The sequence below is a fragment of the Heteronotia binoei genome, chromosome 16 (genome assembly GCF_032191835.1).
Source record: "Heteronotia binoei isolate CCM8104 ecotype False Entrance Well chromosome 16, APGP_CSIRO_Hbin_v1, whole genome shotgun sequence".
NCBI lineage: Eukaryota > Metazoa > Chordata > Lepidosauria > Squamata > Gekkonidae > Heteronotia > Heteronotia binoei.
The window spans coordinates 22850412-22876313 of record NC_083238.1 but is presented as its reverse complement, the minus strand read 5'-3'; the positions used below and the strand labels follow the sequence as shown (position 1 = coordinate 22876313).

The 25902-nt window shown below is 43.6% G+C and overlaps 1 protein-coding gene across 1 annotated transcript in view; it reads left to right on the top strand.

Annotated features, from left to right (window-relative positions):
• Window positions 1-25902, top strand: part of LOC132585202 (secretory phospholipase A2 receptor-like) — an 85680-nt gene that overhangs the window by 15386 nt on the left and 44392 nt on the right. Inside the window, 5 exon segments of the mRNA XM_060257009.1 lie at window positions 224-332; window positions 783-789; window positions 6432-6621; window positions 9971-10126; window positions 21790-21883. Coding sequence (XP_060112992.1) covers window positions 224-332; window positions 783-789; window positions 6432-6621; window positions 9971-10126; window positions 21790-21883 — 556 coding nt within the window.

The window sequence follows — 25902 nt, the reverse complement described above, 5'->3', positions numbered from 1 at the left end:
GAAACCTGCTAGTCCATGCTAGTCCATCCTTGTTTTTGTTTCTTGGTAAGGCTGGAGTGTTGGAATGTTAGGAAAATGAGACAGAATGTCAGGAACTATAAAAAGATAAATGTGTGTTGGAGAGATTTGGTGCTTGGAATGCTTTTGCTACACATGTTACTGTAATTAAAAATCGTGTTTACAGATCTCACTGACAGTTCTCATGGGCAACATCGTTGTTGAGCATTTAACTCAGAAGGGCAGCATGACTGGCAAAGCTACTCCTGTGAATCTGGATTAGCATATGTATGCAAAAAATATTTAAGTGCTACCAAACACTAAGCATTTGGTGAGTTTCAGTGCAGCCGTAACATGACCCCCCCCTTTTTTTTTTAACTAGCTGGTTCTTCTTTAGAAATGGTTCTGAACACCCATATAATGCAGTAAATTATAAATATTAATTAATTAATTATTGTATGGCATTCTTTATAGAATAGCCAGGAGATCTGAAGATTATCTAGCAGGCACAAGCTTTAGCTCTTAGCATTTTGCTTGTGGGGAGCTAGACTTGTTTTTAGGGGCTGGGAGAGCTCTGAGAGAACTGTGACTGACCCAAGATCACCCAGCTGGCTTCATGTGGAGGAGTGGGGAATTGAAACTGGTTCTCTAGATTTGAATTCACCACTCTTAACAACTACACCAGACTGGCTCTTTTAAATACAAATTATTGTCCAGACTTGTTTTTTAATTAAAAACAAGTAAGCTTTAAAAGCATAAAAAGCAGTCCAGTTGATGGTAAGAAGCACATTCGTTGATTTTAGATGTTTAAAATGAGTCCTGTTTACTCTATGAAATAACTTTTCCCATGTAGTGCATAACAAAATTCCATGGGGGTGTATCCTACCCTTATCCTACCAAACAGGGGTTGTTTGTTCATTCATTTATTTATTGCAATATGTATCCCCAGTCATTCCTTTTGGCTCAAGTTTCAAGCTTTCCTCCAACTTAAGCCTTCTTCCAAGGTGGCTCTTCCATTGGAGCCTTTGAGGCTTGAGAAAGACTACTTGGAGGAATGTTGGGTCCATTGTCATGATTTAATAGTAATAGGAAGTAATAGTAATAGGAAGTAGAGAGTGAGTATAAATGGGCAGTCTTCGCAGTGGAGGACCGTAAGCAGTGGGGTGCCGCAGGGCTCTGTACTGGGTCCCATGCTCTTTAACTTGTTCATAAATGATTTAGAGTTGGGAGTGAGCAGTGAAGTGGCCAAGTTTGCCGATGACACTAAATTGTTCAGGGTGGTGAGAACCAGAGAGGATTGTGAGGAACTCCAAAGGGATCTGTTGAGGCTGGGTGAGTGGGCGTCAACGTGGCAGATGCGGTTCAATGTGGCCAAGTGCAAAGTAATGCACATTGGGGCCAAGAATCCCAGCTACAAATACAAGTTGATGGGGTGTGAACTGGCAGAGACTGACCAAGAGAGAGATCTTGGGGTCGTGGTAGATAACTCACTGAAAATGTCAAGACAGTGAGCGTTTGCAATAAAAAAGGCCAACGCCATGCTGGGAATTATTAGGAAGGGAATTGAAAACAAATCAGCCGGTATCATAATGGCCCTGTATAAATCGATGGTGCGGTCTCATTTGGAGTACTGTGTGCAGTTCTGGTCGCCGCACCTCAAAAAGGATATTATAGCATTGGAGAAAGTCCAGAGAAGGGCAACTAGAATGATTAAAGGGCTGGAGCACTTTCCCTATGAAGAAAGGTTGAAACGCTTGGGATTCTTTAGCTTGGAGAAACGTCGACTGCGGGGTGACATGATAGAGGTTTACAAGATAATGCATGGGATGGAGAAAGTAGAGAAAGAAGTCCTTTTCTCCCTTTCTCACAATACAAGAACTCGTGGGCATTCGATGAAATTGCTGAGCAGACAGGTTAAAACGGATAAAAGGAAGTACTTCTTCACCCAAAGGGTGATTAACATGTGGAATTCACTGCCACAGGAGGTGGTGGCGGCCACAAGTATGGCCACCTTCAAGAGGGGTTTAGATAGAAATATGGAACACAGGTCCATCGGTGGCTATTAGCCACAGTGTATGTGTGTATATAAAATTTTTTGCCACTGTGTGACACAGAGTGTTGGACTTGATGGGCCGTTGGCCTGATCCAACATGGCTTCTCTTATGTTCTTATTTAGTTTAGATAATCCAGTGCAAATTCAAATGGTCTATAGTCAGAATTCTGAAACATACTTCTTAGCAAGCAAGTTCCTTTGAAGTATACTTCAGCAATAAGAGACGCATTCGAAAGCTGTCCGTTATTTACAGGGGATCTGCAAGCTCCACGGCTGATCTGATCTTTTCTGTGTCACCATAGAGGAACCAGCAGGAACTTCATTCTCTGTGCTGTTACACACATTAAAGCAAATTGGCGAGCTTACATTTAGAACTGAGTTGTAAGCAATAACACAAATACTTCTTGAACGCACAAAGCTGCCTTACACCATCTGCAGTCCATCTGGCTCAGTATTTTGCACTATGAAAGGCAGCATTTTTTCAGGTAGATCTTAACTGGAGATGCCACGGATTGGCCCTCTGACCTTTTGCCCATAGAGTGTGTACTGAATTTTTACCCCACTTAACCTTATTGGTAGCTAACTGCTCGGGGTAAAAATATATAACAATTGCAAATGAACAGAAATGCACCATGTCCCCCTCCCCCCGGATTCCTGCAGTCTGCAAATCCACAAGCACCCATGGTGTCCTGATGTTTTGCTGTTAAGAATGATAAATGTTCTACTTAGCCGTTAGATCGTGGTTCATGACTATGATGGATTTTTCTTTCTTTCTTTCTTTTTTGCCTCGAGTAGTTTCCTATAGCTCATCTTTAAAACGAGTCAATAGTTAATTAAATTAAAATAATTAGTATATGCAAAACACCAACCAGGTTTTGTTTTGTTTGCTTTAACGAAGTGAGGAAACTTTATAGCGCATTCGATCTGATTTCTCTAAAACCAATTGTAAAGATTTCACAAGACTTTTAGGCTTGGTTCAGAAGCAGCAATCCGTTTGGGACTACATGAAGTAGCTTCATGAACCAGTTTGTAAAATCTCTCTTCCCCACCCCCCCTTCTCTTTTTTGGTGCACAGCAAACTAATTAGTTGCTTTGGTTTTCATGGCAAACAAAAGCTTGCTATAGTGTGGTTTCAGTTGATCTAAAAATAGGTTGCCAAGCACAAATCATACTTTGCCAGTCCAAATCTAGTTTGCCACCACATTAAAAGTTTGCCATGAACGAGGGGAGGAGGGATTGTATGAAGGAACATGAACCTCCCTCAAGGAACTTGAGCAAAACTGTGCATTGGCATTACCAGGGCTTTTTTTTTTGTAGAAAAGGCCCAACAGGAACTCATTTGCATATTAGGCCACACACCCCTGACACCAAGCCAAATGGAACTGCGTTCCTGTCGTTCCTGCTCAAAAAAAAAAGTCCTGGGCAGTACATCTAAATCAAGTTAGTATAATCATGAAGCAGTATGTTATTAAATTTTAAAAATAGTGTCCAAAATTAGGACCACACACACATCACTTTAGTTAATTCTAGAACAGATATTAATTTCTGTCCCAGTATTTTGCATTCCATTACTTACTATGAGAACGTAGCTAGGTGCTCTGAAGGTGGTGATGAATCTGCTCCTTGCTTCTAGCTACATCAGCTATTAATAATCCTGCTTGCCTGGCATCTCAAAGAAATTATCATGGGTTCTGTTTCTTGATCATCCATGATACCTGTCAATGAGACCCAGACCACTCAGTCAAGAATGCAGAATTTGGTCCATCTCTGTGTAATCTGTGCACAGATATATACACGCCCCCTCCCTCCCTCCAGAATCCTTGGTACTGTTAATCCAGATAGCATTAGAAGTGGTAGATACACTTTACCCTCTCAGCATTTAATTTTTCCTTTTGGAAAAAATATAAACTCTGTATGTGTGTGTAAAGTGCCATCTGTCATAGAAGCTTATTCTCAGCACAATCTACCTTGCAGGGTTGTTGTTCTTCTTATCAAAGATTAAGTGAACGAGAGGCGAACAGTGTATCCCCCTTTGGGTAAATAAAGTAAAATAGAAAGTAGAAATATCCTCCAGGAAACCTTGAAACTGCTCTGCCACCGCTTTCTCAATTACCTTACACAGGAACTGTAAGTTCGAAACTGGGCAGGACCGTCGGGTCCAAAAATGGCTTTTTCAAAAGTGGACGGACCACTGCCTCTTTAAGTTTAGCTGGAAAAGTCCATGTTTCCAAGGAAAGGTTAATAATACCAGCTAAAGAGTCTTGGATGCCCCCGCCACCTGCCTTAATAAGCCAGGATGGACATGGTCCAATGGGCAAGTGGTCGGCTTCACTGCAGCCAAGATCCTGTCCACATCTTCCTGAGTAAGACGGCTGAAGTGGTCCAAAATGGGACCCATAGATGGGCAATGGGCTTCCAGCTCCCGTACTGTATCAACTGTGGCAGGAAGACTCTGGCGGAGAGTCAAGACGTTATCTGCGAAATAGGTCGCAAAAGCCTCAAAGCCTATATCCAATTCTCTAACTTTTGGATTGCCTGTTGGCAATGTAGACAATGTTTGAATCGTTCTAAATAATTGGGCCGGGCGCAACTTCGCTGACGCAATGGAGGCCGCATAGAATTCCTTCTTAGCGGACGTCACTGCCTTCTCATAGGCCTTCATAAATGCTCTATAAGAAGTTCTAGACTCCTCGTCATCAGATCTCCACCACACTCGCTCAAGCTGTCTAAATTGTTGTTTCATACTTTTCAGCTTCAAGGTATACCATGGGGCTGATTTGGTACAGCGACGTAGAGGGCGCTGGGGAGTGATGTCGTCGGTGGCAGCAGAGAATCAGGAGTACTAGTCCTCAACTAGCTCATCTAACGACCCACCAGGGGGCATTGGATCCCGCAGAGCTTCTTGAAGCCGCTCCGGGTTCAATTGGCTCCGTGGGTGAGCATAAATCTGCCCGTCGCCAAAACAGAAGGAGGGCTGCAGGTCAACTCGGACTTTCAGGGCATAATGATCTGACCACGGAACTGGAGGGGCAGCTATCAGATCGGGTGTTATCCCAGCCCCAAAAACCAAATCCAGTGTATGACCAGCCTGGTGAGTGGGGGTTGATATAATCTGGCTGAGTCCCAGTGACTCCATGGGGGACACTAGGTCCTGCGCCTGCACGGACGCTGCATCGTCAACGTGGACATTGAAATCCCCCAGGACCAATAACCTGGGGAAGTCCAATGCCCAGGCCAATACCGCGTCCAGCAGGGCAGGCAGGCTCTCTGGGGGTGCATTAGGCAACCAGTACACCACCCAGATTGCCAAACTCTCCTCAGCCTCCCACACCAGGCCGACACATTCAATATTGGTTATGTTTGGGGCAGGGAGTGCCCTGAATGAAAGAGTCACGAGTGACTAATGCAAACCACCACCACCACCACCACCACCACCCCGGCTCAGTCATCTGGGATTGGTGAAGGACCAAGAACCCGGGTGAGGCAAGTTGGTTCCAAGTTACAGTTTCCCCATCACATACCCAGGTCTCAGTCACACATTCCAGATCTATCTCTTGCTCTACGAAATAATCCCGTAGAGTATGGGTCTTGTTGTTGATAGATCTGGCATTAATCAACACCAATGTCGGAACCAGGTAATTTGTCCTAGCCCCACAACCCACATGCCTTGGGATGGGACACAGGTGGGAAGGGGTCCGAGCATTACTGTATCTCTGACCCCTTCCAAGACACAAAGACCTGGGCCCACTGCCATATCTCCCCCACCCCCGTATAACCGGAATCCCTGACCCAGCCATATCCTTCCCCCACAGTGTTATCGGGTCAAGTCAGTCCACTTAACATACACCCAGCACTAACCTAATCTAATTTATACCACTCCATAAGTCCTCAATGGTTTATTTCTATCTACTAATTTAACTAAACTAAGTTCCAATAAATAAATTGATCCCAACTACCTATATTTTACCTTAGCCAATTAATTGCAAATCTAATTAACCACTACACCAAACTGGCTCTCTCGCTTAAAGCTTAAAACTTTGCTTCGCAGAGTTGTAGGATAAGTATAGAATCCATCTCTAAACACAGGACTTTTTTTGCAGCAAGAACTCCTTTGCATATTAGGCCACACACCGCTGATGTAGCCAGTCCTCCAGAAGCTTACAGAAGACCCTGTAAGCTCTTGGAGGAAGGCTACATCAGGGGTGTGTGGCCTAATATGCAAAGGGGTTCCTGCTACAAAAAAAAAAAGCCTTGCCTAAACACGGACACACACACATGTGCATATATGTATTTACATATTTATGCTAAATACAGGAATGCAGAAATGCAAAATGATTCATTTGATTCATACCCCTATGTTTTTATATGTTGAATGGAAAAGGATTCGTGGAAACTTCACACTAATGACTATGACTCTAATTGGTATCCGGACAACTGGTATTGCTATAAACTTCATAAAGAAGAAAAGAACTGGAATCAAGCTTTACTCTCCTGCCAGGAAGATAATAGCACACTAATTAGCATAAAATCTTTGGCTGACACAGAGATACTCATTAACCTTCTAGAATATGGCGAGTTCTTATAATTAGTTCATGTTGAACTGTGTTTTAATGTACAGGTAGCTTGGAGTTTTTAACAGTCAATATGGATTGCTCTGTGTGAACGTCGAGAATCCACATTGAGGTCTAGATTTCCGATGACCTTTGTCTGGTTGTTTTGTCCCATATCGTACATTAATTTCCTGGCTACAAGAAACATGAAGAAGACACAGAAGCAAAAATAGCCAAGGCAAAGCCTCTGCCATGCAGGGAATGTTTCATTTATTAAAAGCTTCAGTGTGCAAAAATGATCAGAACAAGCACAGGTCATGGTTTTTTTATTTTTCCTCTCTTCTCTGCCTCCTCCCTTCAAAGCATTTAGGATTATAAGATTTACTCCACACTAACCGTTGTGCAAGCAGAAAGCATTTCTGAAAATCTGTGTGGGTTTCCCTCAAACTACAGTTCCCCATGCCATTGCAATCGTCCATACCCCTACCCCAGGGGCCCCCAACCCCCGGGCCGGGGACCGGTAGTGGGCCGCAGCCTGTTTTCCATGGGCTGCGCAGCCTCACCGTTCCTCCGAGGCACCTCCCCCCCCCCCGTTTCCTCCTCCCTCCTTCGCCCCCGCACAGCCTCCCCGCCTCCTGCCCTACCCCGTACTCAACAGCAGCTTTTGAGGACTGTGGGGAGGGAGATGGGAAAGATTTGTTTCACTAGTAGAGCTCCTTCTGCCAACACATAAATATCACTCTTTCTTTCATTCTTTTCTTGCATTCCACTTTTAAAAATCTAAATGACTAAAGTGACCTGAGCATATTTATCTGAGAGCAAGCCCCTTTGAACATGGCGGGGCTTACTTCCAAGAAGACGCACTTAGGATTGCTCTATGATCCTAAGGAAGTCTGCTTAGAATCCAAGTCAGGTCTCTTCAATGGAACTTATTCCAAGACAAGGTTGCGTTATAGCTGTGCAGTCCTAAACAGAGTTACACCCTTCTAAGCCCATTGACTTCACTGGACTTATACAAGTGTAGCTCTGTTTTGGATTGTGTTGTAGCACCGCCATTTTGTCCACAGAATGTAAAGCAGACTAGGATAAGATATTTCCCCTCAAACCAGCATACCACATATCTACATGGTTGTTGTCTGTTTCAGGACTGTAAAACATAGCAGCATGGAAAACATTACTATCATGGCTTTTTCCTTGGAGAACTGCTAATGTCACTGTAAGAAATTGACTTACTGCATGTAAATTACCTCTGAGCATTGGTTCCAGATTATCAAAGTATATTGATCAGAAGAAGTTACTAATCGAAACACGAAATTTTACCTGGGAATCGTGATATCAATAGTACTTCTCTTCAATATCTGAATCCTTCTACAGAACATTCATAGCATCATTGAATATCCTATCTATTGTTGCAAGGAGAAGTCTGCGTGTCAACGAAAAACTACTTTTGAGTAGTGCATCCTTATGCACTCTTATGTGATGGACTTTTCTATCTTATCCTGAATTCTTTATTGTTGTTTTGTTTATGTAAAGATATTTGCTTTGTGAATGACTCGAAGTGCTCTATTGAAAGAGTGGTTTAGTTCTCGAAGTAATTTTCACTTTATAAATAAGATTGGTGAATTTGAAAGTCTTCTTTAAGTGTTGTGATTAATTTTCAAAGAACACATTTTTCTTTGTTTGCAACTTCCTGTTTTCTTCCCTTGTGGTTTACACAACCTCTAGGTGGTACCTGGAGATCTAGAATTGTACGTGATCTCCAGACTACAGAGATCAGTTCCCCTGGAGAAAATGGTCGCTTTGAAGGGTGAACTTTGTGGCATAGGGTTGCCAAGTCCAATTCAAGAAATATCTGGGGACTTTGGGGGTGGAGCCAGGAGACATTGGGGCGGAGCCAGGAACAAGAGTGTGACAAGCATAATTGAACTCCAAGAGAGTTCTGGCCATCACATTTAAAGGGACAGCACACCTTTTTAAATGTCTTCCTTCCATAGGAAATAATGAAGGATAAGGGCACCTTCTTTGGGGGCTCATAGAATTGGACCCCCTGGTCCAATCGTTTTGAAATTTGGGGGATACTTTGGGGAGAGGCACTAGATACTATATTGAAAATTTGGTGCCTCTACCTCAAAAAACAGCTCCCCCAGAGCCCCCGAAACCTCCAGATCAATTCCCCATTATACCCTATGAGAAGACGTTTCCCTCTCCACCCCCCTTCCCCCCGCCCCCCCCCCTTTCTGGGAAATCTGATGCAGGAGACAGAACTCACTCACCTCTGGAGGTGCAAAGGCACATGGTCCTTTGGGGGCGTGGCTGGGCTCCCCTCCCTTCACCAGCCAGCTGACTGGGGGCCGGAAGCAGCCTGAGAAAACAGAAGAGCTCTGGCTGCTGCGATCGGGGCTGGGTGGGAAGGGCTGCCGTTCTCCCCCTCCCCCCCCCCCCGCTTTCCCTTTTATGGCCAGCGGGAGGAGGAGGCTCCAAATCGGGGGTCTCCAGGCCTAGCGGGGGATTTGGGACCCCTATTGTGGCATTATGCTCACTAGGGTTGCTAGGTCTTGCCTGGCTTCGAATGGGGGGTTCCCAGGGTCTATTTTGGGATGTTCTTCTGCATGGGGCACAATGATATCATCCAAAAGTGATGTCATCACACTGAGCATGTTGTGTATGGATGTTCTAGCATTTTGGCCTAAGGCTCTAGGATTACCATGGAGTTTGGGCCGAAATGATGTTGATGCAGGAGGAGGCTGTTTGGGGATGGGGCTTCCCCCACCAGCCAGCTAGCCAGTGGCAGATTGAAGCCCCCAAAATTGGGGAAAACCTCTCCTAGACTGGAGGACTGGCAACCCTATGCCTCACTGGGATCTCTTCTCTCTCCAATCTCCACCCCAAAATTTTCAGGAATTTCTTAACAGAGAGCTGGCATCCCTAATACCACCTTTCCTGCACTCAGATAGCAAAATTTAGAGCTGAAAATCTTACTACCTCTTAGGAAAACCAGACAGTATCTTGGGTTTGGAAAGAATTAGCTAGCCCAGCAAAATACCTTCTGCTTCCAAGTAATTAGAGCAAGTAGACCAGGGAAGCAACCCCCCAAGGCTAAATTTCTGACGGATTACACTCTATGCCATTCAAAATTTCTACATGCTGTGAAATTATTGAACACAGGAGAAGCAAGGGCACTCATGCATGTCTGGACAGTTTAGAGAGTTGGTGCGCTGAAGTAAATGGCTGACTAGAGTGAAATCTAAACTTTGGCGGGCAGAATATTTTTTAACAGTGCTTTTAACAGAAAAAATATTAGCTGACTTGGCCAACATAATTAATTGTATGCTACTATATACTGTAAAATGTACTTAATTGTATATTATAGAAAATACAACAGAAACTTGGATTGGATTGAGTAGTACTAAAACTCCAGTTGAGTTTCAGTGGTCTGATGGATCCTTGGTGACATTCACTAACTGGCACAGAGGAGAACTGAATGTCCACTGGAAGAAAAGCCAATGTGTTTCCTCTCAAAACCTAGGTTTGTTTGTTTGTTTAACATTTTATAAATAGTTCTGTTCTACCATTTGAGGTCCCCACTCACCCTCACAGCCTTCCACTCACCGACACATCTCTTCCAGTACTTAAACCCAGTGTGAGATGTTTCCTCAGCCAAATTAACCCCTTTCTTCTCTCACCAAAATCCATTGTTTGTAAGTATTTTGTTGGTCACACTTTAACCTTGATGAGTTAAAATGCTGGCACTGTTAGTCATTGGAAGAATTAAGATGAAAGGTGATCAGAGTTACAGGTGCGGTTGCCAATCCCCAGGTAGGGTCAGGGGATCCCCAGTTTGGAGGCTTCAGGGTCATCAGAAAGCGGAGGACAGGAGGGAAATGTTTGCTGGACACTCCATTGTCCCTTTGGAGACCAGTTCCCATAGGGTATAATGGAGAATTGATCCATGGGTATCTGGGGCTCTGGGTGGGCTGTGTTTTGAGGTAGAGGCACTAAATTTTCAGCATAGCATCCAGTGCCTCTTCCCAAAATACCACCCAAGTTTCAAACAGATTGAACCAGGGGGTCCTATTCTATGAGCCTCAAAATAAGGTGCCCCTATCCTTCATTATTTCCTATGGAAGGAAGGCATTTAAAAGGTGTGCGGTCCCTTTAAATGTGACGGCCAGAACTCCCTTGAAGTTCATTTATGCTTGTCAGAACCTTGCTCCTGGCTCCACCCCCTAAGTCCCCAGATATTTCTTGAATTGGACTTGGCAACCCTAGTTATGAGTCCTTTATAGGTAAAATGTGTGACAGGTTAATGAAGAAACATTTTGTCATATTTCATTCCAGTTATTTCAGTCCTTTCTTTCAATATGTAGAAAAATGAAATGATTTAAGGACACCTCTACCAAGCATTTACTTATGGATACAGAAGCTATTTGCCATTGGAAGTGCTTGGTGTGATGTCCCTGTGTCTCAAGCCTCCAAAAGCAAGTGACCACACAGTAGGGCAGGGCAGACAGGCACACCCAAAGCTTCTTCCTGTTTAATCTCTATTCTCACAGTGCCCCTTTGATATGCAAATGAACACTCCTAGGGAAAAATAACTTATTTCCTCTCTCCCTCTCTCTTCCTGCTTCCATACACACAAGATAGGGAATCAGGTGCTCCTCTCTGTATCCATCCCCATCTGTCAGATAGATAGTTTAGAATCTGTCTCTTCCTCATAATCTACACTATCAACATGTATTTCTGTAATAAGAAGATGAAGATGAAGAAGATATTGGATTTATATCCCGCCCTCCACTCCGAAGAGTCTCAGAGCGGCTCACAATCTCCTTTACCTTCCTCCCCCACAACAGACACCCTGTGAGGTGGGTGGGGCTGGAGAGGGCTCTCACAGCAGCTGCCCTTTCAAGGACAACTCCTACCACAGCTATGGCTGACCCAAGGCCATGCTAGCAGGTGCAAGTGGAGGAGTGGGGCTCTCCCAGATAAGAGTCCGCACACTTAACCACTACACCAAACTGGCTCTAGTTACTGTTTAACTAGAAACTGGAAACGGTGGCTGTGTGTATTAGGGTTGCCAGGTCCCTTAATTATACATTATATAGAGAAAATATTTTGTATACAGAGAGAGTTTGTTGTGTTTTTTTGTTTTTTCCAGGAGAGCTGATCTCTGTCAGCTGAAGATCAATTGTAAAAGCAGATCTCCAGGCCACACATGGAGGATGGCAACCCTACGACTTTGCAACCACATGCAGCCGCAAGGTCTGTTCAGACTCAATACAAGCAGCTGCTGCATTAAAGCTTTGTGCACTCTGCTAACTCAAGAAGGATCTGGACCTACCAGAACCAGTACCCTTCCAAGCATTTACACACTTTGTGGTACATACAGGCCAGTCTGCATACTCAAGAGTAAACATTTGAATATATCTGATTTGATTTATTCAATTTTTAGCCTGCCCTTCCTGTGAACAGGCTCGGGGCAGGGTACAACATAGCCATAACAATAAGATACACATGTAAGTAGATTGAAAAATTTTAAAGAAAATTTAAAACCACAATTGAATATATAACGATGGCAACCAAACTTAAGCATCGTATATTCTACGCAATCCGGTAAGGCCTAGTTTAACTCCAGCTCTTGAGGGACCAAGTCTACCTAATTAAGCTCATCTACAGAGAAAGCAACAGGAGGGAATAAATGGTGAATAAATGATGCCCACTGCCTCATTCAAAAGCCTGGTGGAAGAACTCAGTCCTGCAGATCGTGCAGAAATTCAAAAGGTCCTACAAGGCCATAGCCTCTAGGTGAAGCTCATTCCACCAGGCTGGGGGCAAGGCTGAGAATGTCCTGGCCCTAATTGAGGCTAGTTGGATGTCTTTTGGGCCAGCGATTGCCAGAATATGTTGATCTGCTGAGTGCAAGGCTCGACAGGGCATATCTGGATGGAGAACAAGCATTTTTAGGATTTCATACTTTCTTTCTCACCGAACAAATTAAAATTCCTGTTTCCTCAATGAGTTTTGTTGTTGTGGATTTCTTACATGTACATATTTTTTTTAAAAAAACCCCACAGAATTAATATTTCAGTCAAGTACGGTAGGTCTTTGTGTGGGGACAGTGAATGCATGTGTCTCACAATCTGGGCGTCTCTCAGCTCACCCGCAGGGCCAGTGGCCGTAGCAGGCTGGGTAGGGGTCACCCATCCATGCCTTCAAGTCAAGTTCCAGTCTGCTCGAACCGTTTCCAGTCTTTAACCACCCACTTTGTGACACAGTTATAATTCACTTGTCCCCAGTTACAGGGTATTCTATCCTTCCTTTGTGGTGGCCACTCCCAGGCCCGCCTAATCTCTTCCACTGAGGCTACAATCCATCTCTGGCAATCCTGACTGCCCATTTCACTACTTAGGTACCCAGGCCAACTTTCTCAGGGTTCTTTCCTCTGCCATGGTCTCCCTGCCTGCCCCTGAGAGGCCCTCCTATCACAGCACGTATATGATTTTTCTATTCAGTTCAGTGAACTGTGTATTGAAGGAGACGACCATACATTTAAATTAATGGGGAAGCCTATATGCGCAGCGGAGCACTTGCAGAACTATGACTTGAAGTTACAAAGTTTTCCTCTTTTGTGGCCCATTTGCTTTGTCAGTGTTCTGTCTCAAATTACTGTGTCTTCCTCCATCAAACGCCAAAGTGTTTGTAATGACGATATGTTTGAATAATGGCTTGATATTTCTGCAGGTGCGAGGATTACACCCCTTGTGGCAACTTGAAATGTCCCCTGAAATTCTATTTTTGGAGGTCCCCTCTCCCCCAGCAACAGGCTTGGGCAGGGGTGGAATTCTAGCAGGAGCTCCTTTACATATTAGGCCACACACCCCTGATGTAGTCAATCCTCCAAGAGCTTAAGCTTTGTGTGGGGACAGTGTGGGGACAATTAATCTGAACGTAACCCAGTTACTTTGTACATAATGAACATATATGAACATATGAAGCTGCCTTATACTGAATCAGACCCTTGGTCCATCAAAGTCAGTATTGTCTTCTCAGACCGGCAGCGGCTCTCCAGGGTCTCAAACTGAGGTTTTTCACACCTATTTGCCTGGACCCTTTTTTGGAGATGCCAGGGATTGAACCTGGGACCTTATGCTTCCCAAGCAGATGCTCTACCACTGAGCCACCGTCCCTCCCCAATGCCAAGACATACATGTGTATTTTATAGGGTTTTTGAAGAGGAATTTTTGGATTGAAAGCATATATATCTTCAACACAGAGAAATAACTTTACATCCCTTCACTAACATTCCCTTAATTAAAAAAAAAAGGAGTGTGATTGTGATATTCCAGATTTGCAGCCTATTATGTGCATGTTTGATATCATAAAAGTTAAATACTATTTGATACATTTTAGCACCAAACAGGTGATTGGGGAGAAACAGCCAGTTCCATGGTTTTCTACATGCACACAACAGCTGCTATAGCACTCGGATTTTCTAATTCGCTGTGGTTTGGGGGCCGATCCAACATTCTAAATGTGAGAACCACTAAACATGACAAGATACCATGTCAGTACCAGTGTGCATATGAAGCCTGTGAGCTTGGGTGGAAGTTTTCTCTCCATTTGTACTAAAGGACATTAAATGAGTGCTGCTATACCAAACTGTGCTTGTGAACTGAAACAGTAAAGGTAGTCCGCTGTGCAAGCACTGAGTCATTACTGACCTATGGGGTGATGTTACATCATGATGTTTTCTTGGCAGACTTCTTGTTATGGGGTGGTTTGCCATTGCCTTCCCCAGTCATTTACACTTTTCCCCCAGCAAACTGGGTACTCATTTTACTGACCTCCGAAGGATGGGAGGCTGAGTCAACCTTGAGCTGACTACCTGAACCCAGCTTCCGCCGGGATCGAACTCAGGTCGTGAGCAGAGCTTGGATTGCAGTACTGCAGCTTTCCACTCTGTGCCACAGGGCTCCTATTGAAACAGTAGCTTCCCTTAAACTATTAAAAAGTCACTGCGCTGCTGCCTAGGAGTTTTGTTGAATTTTTGTTTGTTCGTTTCAAAAATCCAATATTCAGATTTAGAGACTTTTTATTGGTGATGCTGAGAGGTACTTCATTACATCTTTTGATTCTCTCCTTATTTGTAGCATATGGATCCCCATCAGTTCTTGGCTTCCATCGTCAGTTCTTGGCTTCCAGCGAATATATGCTTGGAAAATTATCCTGCTTTATTTGTCTTTTTTTAAAAAAAAAATCATTCCCATCTCTCTCAAAATCTGATGAGTCCCTCTATTACTAGACATTGTAGAAAAGTGCTTTTTACTCAGTTGGCCCTGTGCCATATTTTATTACTAACTCAACAACTGTTTTTCGCTCCTAATCTGTAAACTGCTAACAGAGGGCAAATGGTTGGTAACTCAGGTCAAATTCCTTAAGCTAGCTGTCTAAACACTAAAGCAGTGATTATCTAAGCACTTTCCCTAAGCAGGCTTTTGGAATGGCATTATGAAGCTGTCAGCTGCTTGAATAGGAAGAAAGGACGCAGTATTGCTTATGAAGTCATCCATGTTTGGGTTATACTAGGGTCACAATACCTCTATATAGTATCATTTGAAATGTCAAGAGGGTTTGGGGTTTTTTTAAAAAAAACAAACAAACCAATAACCCAGGTCACAATCAGTTAGATTGCTTTAGTCCTGTTGATTTCAAAGAAAAGAAATTAGTTGATTGGAGTTAACTGAAAAAAAATTAAATTTGGTGGACGATCCATTTTTCAGCAGAAGGAAGGGAATGTGATTTTAAGCTGTTTTGAGATTCCTTAAGGAAGAGAAAAGCAGGGTGTAAAAAACTATGGCCGTTTTTGCACTAGCGTTTACTCCGGCGTAGCACCCCATTTACCTCCGGATCTTTTCCTGGTTTTCCCACCTGTTGCTCCGGCGCTGCGGTTTGCTCCGGCGCTGCAGGGGTTTCACGCCGGAGTATCTAGATCCACCTCCTTCCGGAGTTTTTGAAAACCTCCGGATCCACACCGGATCCACTCCTCGGAGTTTGCTGTGGGAAATCCATCCACGCCGGATCGACTGCTTTGTGGGCGTCACCCTCTCCCTTTCCGTCCTCCCACCCCATCCACCCCCTTGGCCAATCATCAGCCTTTCGCGGCGCTTCCCCAAAGTGCCAGCACAGCCATTTTTTTTTAAACTTCACAGTTTTGCGTAATAGCGATATTTCGAAATTAACAAATAGAAAAAAAAAACCCTCCTGGAATAGCCTCAATTGCCACTTCAATTGGTTTCGTTAGAATTTTTTATTATTATTATTGACTTTAGTTGCGTTATTTCGCTGTTGCGTTATCTCGATAATGCGAAAACGACCATTGTTGGGGGGGGGAATCTAGTGCCGGTGCGGGCCAAAGCGTTCATGTGTGTGTGTGTTTTAAAAAGGAAATGCCTCCCTCAGCTGTGCCACCAGGATTTCTGGACCTGCACAAAATCGCCATGTATAAAATGGGAAGTTGGAGTCCTGCATTCTTCTCCCTGGCTACATTCCGCTCGGTTAGAAAATAGACGCGAGCTCGCTCTTCACACGCGCCACAGAAGGGGAAGGAGAGAATGGGGTGGGGGGGGGAGCTCTGGCAGCAGGAATCAGTCAGGTCCCCGTTGCAAGCGCCAGCCGGGGAGGGGAAAGAGAGCGGAGGAAATCCCAGCTTCGCCACCCGGGAGGGAGCGAGGCTGGGAAAGGAAGAAGCTGCCACACACACACACACACACAAACCCCTCGATTTTTCTCTCTTCGTTATTGCGATATTTCGCAACTTCAGAATTTGGGGGGGGAATCTAGTGCTAGGATTCTCCACTGTGAATGCTTCTGTTAATACATAAAGGGCTGTGGAGGATTCTACAGCTGCAGCCAATCCATAAGCAGCAGCAGCACACGTGATGCGGTTTGTCCACGAAAAGAAGGGGAGGGAACAGCTGTGCCTGCTCGATGTTACGTTAGTACGTTAGTACGTCCTTACGCAACCAGACTTGCGCTTAAAAAAAAAATGATTGACAGGGCATCGAACTCAAGTCGATGCCAGTGGGAAAACGATTTGAGCTGGGGCTTCAGGGAAGGCAACTCCGCAAAGAGTCACTAGTGCGAAAATGAGAAAAATGATCCGGACATAATTGCGCTGCGGAATAAGGGGAGCAAACGCTAAGTGCGAAAACGACCTATGTCTCTTCTTTTGCTGCTGCAAAAGTTCTAATATCCACAATCATGGCTAGCTCTTAAACAGCATAGAGAGAGAGACCATGAAGACTGGATTTCTGTTTTGTTTTTCTATGAAATGGGCTCTTTACAGACTTGCCTTATACTGAGTCAAATTGAAGTCTAGTGCAATATTTGTTATTGTTCTCAGTCTGGGTTTTTGTTTTTTAGGCACAGAAACAGGAATTTTGCTAGAACACCATTGCCAGGAGATGCAAAGGAATGCTAGAAATTAAATCATGTGCCCTATGATTACATATTTGGCTTCTGTAAAATGCAGAGGCTTACATTACTCTTCAAAGCGGTTGTTCTCCCATGGATTGTTGCATGCAAGTGTGCCATGAATGTATGGTACAAAAATGTAAATCGCTTCCACTCATTGTTACAACCACATGATGGAGCATGTTGAATCTTGTTGTATGAACTGATAAAGGATATTTCCAACAGGCTGTCCCTTCTCACTCACCTTTTGCTTTATACTGATACTCAGCTGCATTTTTAAAAACTTTTCTAGCCATCCTCATGTTATTGCCACTTACTCATGCATTTTTCTTTGTGAATCTAGCAGACGGAACTGAGAGAAACATAACAGTATTTCTTTCTTAAATTACAAGTACCTTGGGCACTATGCTTCTGTGTTTGGCAGTCTATAATCTGGAAGATAAACAAACAAAAGAACAGTCTTTTCCTTCCACAAATCAGCATCTAAGTGAACAGAAGAAAATATATTCACTTTTAAATTTTAAAGCATGTATCAACTTTACTTCATCCATCCGGGTGCTAATTTGTGGGAATAAAAACCAGACGTACTTTAAATGATACTTTCATTAGACGTGATTGATTTGTTCAGTCATTGGATACATATGATGTAATGTGAGACGAATCTGCAGGATTGTCAAGCCAAAAGGCACTGGTGTAGGAAAGGAGTTAAGCAGGTATGTCAGCTGGGAGGTAGATTGAAGAAATTCGTCCATCAGCTGGGAGAGTGAAGCAAACCAGCAGGGCAAGAAATCAGCGTCTGAGATAGTAATGTTTAAAGGTAGCCCAAAGGGTAAGGAAGACAAGCTGGAATTTTATTATTCCTGCATTTATTCTCATGTGCTTGAAGGCAATCAATAACAGGTCATCAGTGGAAAGTTCACAGACAGTACTCTGCAGTGACAGGATGTTTATCTAGACACTATAATCAATTGGGATATCAGGCTAGGAGCAGATCTAAATACTGGAAATGCAGAAAGAAGAGTTGAAGGGTGAGTTTAGTGATGTCAGGTAAACTTACGTTTAAGGCTTCCATCCCCGGAAAAGGGTATCCTTTTCCCTTAGCGCTTGAAATACTGTAAACAAAAATGCAACCCATATCCAGGGCTTTTTTGAGCAAGAACGCACAGGAACACAGTTCTGACTGGCTTGGAATTAGGGGGTGTTGCCTGATATTCAAATGAGTTTCTACTGGGCTTTTTCTTCAAAAAAGCTCTGTGTGAAACAGTGGTGATGCTGGGGGTATAGCCTATTATGTAACTGAGTTGCTGCTGGGCTTTTTCTACAAAGAAAAGCCCTGCCCATATCAATTTGAAGCTCATGCAGTAGTTGCAAAGATGTGTAAGCATTAATTTTCCAAGAACACAAAATACCAACAAGTTCAGCTTAAATCACCCTTCTATTATAATATGAATTTGAGCAGATTTAGGAGGATGGTGGAAGACAGGAGGGCCTGGCGTGACTTGGTCCACGGGGTCACAAAGAGTCGGATTCGACTGTGCGACTGAACAACAACAAAATATTTTGGTATTGAACTGTTATTGAAAAGTGCTGATGCCTTCTCTTTGAATTTTGGCTTTGAGTTAGGTTTGCTTCAGTGTTTGAGGTGGTGGTAAATTGGCTGTGGTATAATACCAATCCTTTGCATTGGTTTTCTTTAGCAGAAAAGTTACAAGTGTTGGTAACTGTGCCCATTGTTACTTACATTATTTCTATTATCACCTTTGGGAAAACCCAGCTCTTAAACTTTGTATAGTTCTTTCAGTGTTCAAAGTGCTTCATGAACATTAACTTGTAACTGTCATGGCAACCCACTATAAGCGAATGTTTATATACATGAATTGTTAGAATAGGGATGAGTGATTTGTCCAAGACAATATTCCTCACAGTGGTGTCCCTCGATAATGTGGAACCCACCACTGTATTTTCTGGAGCCCAGTGGCTTTTTCTCCAAAGTGAAAAGCTAGTCCTGGTGTTCCTGTACTTCAGAGGTCCCCACCTTTACTGGTTCCTACCAAGTACTTTTAGAAAGTGGGCAGGGAAGGTAGGAATTGGCTTTGTGGATTAAAAGGTTTCCTTTTAAACAGAGCTTTTGCCTGAAATGTTGAAGATATACTATTAGGGTTATATACAGGCCTCAGATTCAGTGGGAGCTCGCAGGAGTGCAGTTCCTGCACCTTTCTGAGAGTTCCTCCTCCTCCTTCTGAGAATTCCACCTCCTTGTCCATTGAATAGTATGTGCAGCTGCATAACAATCCCTGGATGAGCTCCACCACCTATTTTCCTACAAAAAGATCCCTGGTTATATATAGCCTCACTCCCTCACATATTATGGTTGGCACTGCCTCCCGTGACAGCCATTTTGTGGTTGTGCTAGGGTTGCCAGATCCGAATGCTGCCCTGTCAAGGGGGTGGGAGGGAGCTTTCAGAGAGTGGGGCGGAGTGATGAAGGCATGCTGACATCACGCAGAAGTGGTGCCAGTATCTTAAGGAAGTCATCCCAAGGCTGCAAAGAGAGGGACAGTCAGATTTTTTTTCCCTGGTGCTTGCTATACTTACCTTCAGCAGCAGCTGAGCTCTGTGACTGGTGACACTTCTCCTCCTTCACCCTCACCACCCAGCTGTCTTCTGTCCCTTGCTGGAGGAAAGGGAGGCTGGCAGAACTGATTGGTTTTGCTTTAATTTCATGGCCAGGAAAGGCTCCTCACCTTTTCAGAGGCTAGGAAAGCTCCAACAGTCTGGGGAGGGCAGCCCTGCCTCCCTCCCCACCACATGTGGCACAGGGGTGCAGGCGCTGCAAGCTAAGTGAGAGAGCATCTACCCCACAGGAGGCTGACCAGGAAGGCTGGCCTGCTCGATCACCCAATCCAAGGCATGCTTGCCCAGGAGCAAGGAGTTCCATTGCACTTCCAAGCAAGCCTGCATGTAGTTGCAATCTGCACGATATCCTCAACATGCTGATGTCACTTTTACATGACATCAACACATTGAGCGGGGATGGGATTTCCTCCCACCAGCAAAATTAGTTGGCTTTGGGCTGGAACTCAAAAATCACAGGATCCCTCACCCCCAACTGGGGAATGGCATCCCCAGATTGTGCCCACCACCCCGTGTCAGAGTTCTCACAGGTTGGGGAGCCCAGTTCTACTTCACTGGCATAGGACAGGGGTAGCCAATGGTAGCTGTCAGATGTTGTTTGCCTACAACTCCCATCAGCCCCAGCCATTGGCCGTGCTGGCTGGGGCTGATGGGAGTTGTAGGCAAAAAACATCTGGAGCGCTACCGTTGGCCACCCCTGGCATAGGAGATGCTTTAGAAGAGCCCCAGGAGGCTTCTCCTTTGTGTGTGAATGGAGCAATCTCTTGAAAACAGCTGCTTCCTTCACAGGAGGGTACTTGGCTTGGAATCTTGTAATATTCTGGAGAACCTTCTAACATTCTGTGATTAGACTTAGCCCCATGGTGATAGGCATTTTGTAATTGTTCTCACACACACACACCACACACATGGCAGCCATTTTGTTGTGACATCCTGTAACTGTTCCCAGAGTGCCCACAAGTTCAACAAAGTCAGGAACTCTTGGCCTAAGGCCACCTAGTAAGTTTGTGACTTATAAGAGATTTTAACTGGTAACCAGATAACACTTATACAGCTTCTACATTATATTGTTTCCTAAATTGCACGGGTTTGCTCTGCAGAGACTTGACATGGCACTACTGCATAAGAATCTTTTTAAGAAGGTAATATTTCCAATTATTGTATATTATTCATTGGTGTGGTTAGCTGCAATATATGAACATTAAATTTAAATGACTTTAATCGGTGAAACTTGACACTCTTTGTTATTGGAATTATTTGGGAAAATACTGTACTGAGTTACTTTGGTAAGTCTAATTTTGGGACTGAAAATCCTCAGAGGACCTTCATTTTCAAAGTTCCGTTCTAGGCCTGCTTGATTCATGTTCCCCAGGGGGCTCCAGTCATCACCAGAGTGCAGCCAGATGCAAATTCCACAGTCTTTCATTTAAACTAGCATCTGTCTTAAAATATACAAAGTGTGATGTCTAATTTAATAATGGGCCTCCTGTTATTATAAAGTGAGGTTGAGTGCATACTGCACTGAACACAGTTCCCCCACAAGGTCTTCCTCTATGAATTTGGTGAGATCCAATAACATTTCATTTGACATATTTAGTTATACTTTGGTTTGGGGCTGTTTCAGATTATAGAATTTTTTTACTGAACGGAGGTCATGACCTGGCAGACACAATCTAAGGCATGCTGGGATTGCAGTCTTTCATACTCCATAAGTGTTCACGTGTCTTTAAGCACTTAACAAAATAAACTCTTAAGAGTGAATTCTACCTGTGCTGAATGATATTTTAAGCAATATGAATAATCCTTATATCATGTCTATCCAATTTTGATAACCTTGCCCAGGATGTAAATGAGATCACAGTCTAGTCAAAGGTAGATTATGTTTAGTGATACCTGCATTTTAACTCTTCCACTGAAATAACTGGAAACCTAAAAGTGCTTAATATTTTGTTGGAGCACATGTTGTATATGAATTACAGTTGTGTGACGAGCGTATGTGAAGGGAAAAAAACATTCTAGGGCATCTGAGAGTGACCTCTGAGTAATATATATAATAATTATAATATTTCTTTTTGAAGGGATGAGAAAGGCACAGTGGGTATTATTGGAGTATCAATAAAAACCCTCAACGCTTTGAACACTCATCCAGTTGCCCATCACTTGCAGCAATACAAAGCAGGTAGCTACTTCTGCTAGAAAATACAAACGCTATACACAGATGCGCACGCACACACTGTCAAGTTGCATTGGAGGAGATGAAGGGACTGTCAGGTATCATGCTACTTTAAATCTCAGACCAATTGTTTAAGGCTGGTTGAAGTCAAAGCTTTCAGTTTATGATGAGTCAAGAGAGAACGCTGAATGGAATTTATCAGTTGGATACTGGCTGGATTGGAATGTTCAGTGACAGGCATTTATTTGTGGATGCAAGAGATTCTGACATTTCAATTCTGTCTGGATGTACAGAGTCTGCATTACAGAAATCAACAGATTGCTTGCTAACTATATACTGACAGACACGTCCTCAATCATTCTACATGCAGCCATTAAGTAGACTGTTAGAATGATTAGCATCCACTTGTTAAGCATGTGAAAACAATAAGAGAAAAATAAAACGTTTCTGTGCGCTTGAATTGGCTCTCTAGAAAGAAGATTTTGTGTTTACTGCGGTCAGTTGTGAACGATAGCACAGTGATGTTGTGAGGATCCCTGCCCCACCCCAAGTTGCAGTTTGCAAAAGAACAGAGTAAAATGTCTGTGTGGAAGAAACTATAACATACTTAAGAGGGTGCTCTGTTACTTTTAGACAGGGCTTTTTTTGTAGAAAGAGCCCAGCACGGACTCATTTGCATATTAGGCCACACCCCGATGCCAAGCCAGCCAGAACTGTATTCTTATGCATTCCTGCTCAAAAAAAAAAAAAAAAAGCCCTGCTTTTAGAAATCATAACAAGCCATACAGAAATACTTGGCCTTGGATCCTAACTTAGGATTCCTAAGCAGTGTTGAGTGGATTTGAACTAGAGAAAGGCAATATCCCTGCCTCCCCACTTAGATTTGCCAACCTCCAGGTGGTGTCTGGAGATGTCCTGGGATTCCACCTGGAGATCAGTTCACCTCTGCCACCTGGAGAAAGTAGCTGCTTTGGAAGGTGAACTCTATGGCATTCTACCCCATTGAAGTCCCTCCTCTCCCCAAACTCTGCTTTTCTCAGGCTCCATCCCAAAAATCTCTAGGTATTTCCACCCGTAGCTGGCAAACTTACAGTCTCACTACAGCTTTCTGCAACCCCCCCCCCCTCCAGTTGTGCTCCTGTTGGTTAGTAGACTAGAAGGAACAATATCGGAACCAGGAATCTGCAGTGATTGTAAGGAGATGGCAAACATATCCCTTTGTTTCCTTCACAAAGCTGTTCTGTAGGAGGATTATCTTGTGCACATGGTCTTTTAATGTGTAAACAGTTACTTATAGCCTGATAGCTCAACTCCAACCTTTTCTATGAAATGAGCATCTTAGGAAGGGCTCTAAACAAGCCACAGTACATGTCATTTAAGCTTATGAGGAACAAAGTCACCCTGGTGATCTGTGGTGTGTGGGTTTTATGGCAGAAAGGGGCTGATTTGGTCATTTCCTCCAGCTTGTTTCCTTACTGCACCTAGGAGTCCATGCTTTTTGGACTACAACCCAACTATAATCAGAGTAGTAAATGTTTGAACATAAGAACATAAGAGAAGCCATGTTGGATCAGGCCAATGGCCCATCCAGTCCAACACTCTGTGTCACACAGTGGCCAATACACACACACTGTGGCTAATAGCCACTGGTGGACCTCTGCTCCATATTTTTATCCAATCCCTTCTTGAAGCTGGCTATGCTAGTAGCCGCCGCCACCTCCTGTGGCAGTGAATTCCACATGTTAATCACCCTTTGAGTGAAGAAGTACTTCCTTTTATCCATTTTAACCTGACTGCTCAGCAATTTAATTGAATGCCCACAAGTTCTTGTATTGTGAGAAAGGGAGAAAAGTACTTCTTTCTCTACTTTCTCCATCCCATGCATAATCTTGTAAACCTCTATCATGTCACCCCGCAGTCAACGTTTCTCTAAGCTAAAGAGCCCCAAGCGTTTTAACCTTTCATCATAGGGAAAGTGTTCCAACCCTTTAATCATTCTAGTTGCTCTTTTCTGCACTCTTTCCAATGCTATAATATACTTTTTGAGGTGCGGTGACCAGAATTGCACACAGTACTCCAAATGAGATTGCACCATCGATTTATACAAGGGCATTATGATACTGGCTGATTTGTTTTCAATTCCCTTCCTAATAATTCCCAGCATGGCGTTGGCCTTTTTTATTGCAATCGCACACTGTCTTGACGTTTTCAGTGAGTTATCTACCATGACCCCAAGATCTCTTTCTTGGTCAGTCTCTGCCAGTTCACAACCCATCAACTTGTATTTGTAGCTGGGATTCTTGGCCCCAATGTGCATTACTTTGCACTTGGCCACATTGAACCTCATCTGCCACGTTGATGCCCACTCACCCAGCCTCAACAGATCCCTTTGGAGTGCCTCACAATCCTCTCTGGTTCTCACCACCCTGAACAATTTAGTGTCATCTGCAAACTTGGCCACTTCACTGCTTACTCCCAACTCCAGATCATTAATGAACAAGTTAAAGAGCATGGGACCCAGTACTGAACCCTGCGGCACCCCACTGCTTACCGTCTTCCACTGCGAAGACTGCCCATTTATACTCACTCTCTGCTTCCTATTAATTAGCCAGTTTTTGATCCACAAGAGGACCTGTCCTTTTACTCCATGACTCTCGAGCTTACTAAGGAGCCTTTGATGAGGAACTTTATCAAAAGCTTTCTGGAAGTCAAGGTAAACAACATCTATTGGGTCCCCTTTGTCCACATGCTTGTTCACCCCCTCAAAGAACTGTAACAGGTTAGTGAGACAAGATCTTCCTTTACAGAACCCATGCTGAGTCTTCCTCAATAACTTGTGTTCATCAATGTGCCTTCTCATTCTGTCCTTGATAATGCTTTCTACAAATTTTCCCGGTATTGAAGTCAGACTGACTGGCCTGTAATTTCCTGGATCTCCTCTGGAACCCTTTTTAAAGATGGTACCTTCCAGTCCTCAGGAACGGAGGCAGATTTCAATGAAAGATTACATATTTTTGTCAGGAGATCCACAAGTTCAACTCTGAGTTCTTTCAGAACTCTTGGATGTATGCCATCCGGACCCGGTGACTTAGTAGTTTTTAATTCATCAATCAGCTGTAGGACCTCCTGTCTTGTCACCTCAATCTGACTCAGGTCTTTCAACACCCCTTCCAAAATTAGTGGTTCTAGAGTGGGAAACACTTCTCATCTTCCACAGTGAAGACGGAGGCAAAAAATGCATTCAGCTTCTCAGCCATTTCCCTATCCTCCTTCAGTAATCCTTTGACCCCTTGGTCATCCAAGGGCCCACTGCCTCCCTGGCTGGTTTCCTGCTTCTAATATATTTGAAGAAATTTTTATTGTTGGTCTTTATGTTTTTTGCAATACGCTCCTCATAGTCCCTTTTTGCCTGCCTGATCACAGTCTTGGATTTGATTTGCCACAGCCTGTGTTCCCTTTTATTAATCTCACTTGGACTAGCTTTCCACCACTTAAAGGAGTCCTTCTTACCTTTTACAGCTTCCATTACTTTGTTTGTTAACCATGCAGGCCTTCTCTTATACCTGTTTGTGCCTTTCCTAACTTGTGGTATATATTTTATCTGAGCTTCGATTGTAGTTCCAAGCTTCCCCAAGGGTTTTGACTGTATTTACCTTTCCTTTCAGTTTCCTCTTCACATGCCTCCTCATCTCAGAGAATTTACCCCTTTTAAAGTTAAACGTGGTTGTGCTGGTCTTTAGGGGCAACTCCCTAGCTATACAAATGGTGAAATCAATATCATTATGGTCACTGCTCCCAAGCGGTGTGATCACTTTTACATCTCTCACCAAGTCTTGGGCATTACTTAGGACCAAATCCAGGATCGCCCTACCCCTGGTAGGTTCTGAGACCATCTGCTCCATAGCACAGTCATTGAGAGCATCAAGAAACTCAATCTCTTTCTCTCGACCTGAACACATATTAACCCAATTAATCTGCGGGTAGTTAAAATCACCTATTACGACACAGTTTTTACATTTAGCCAC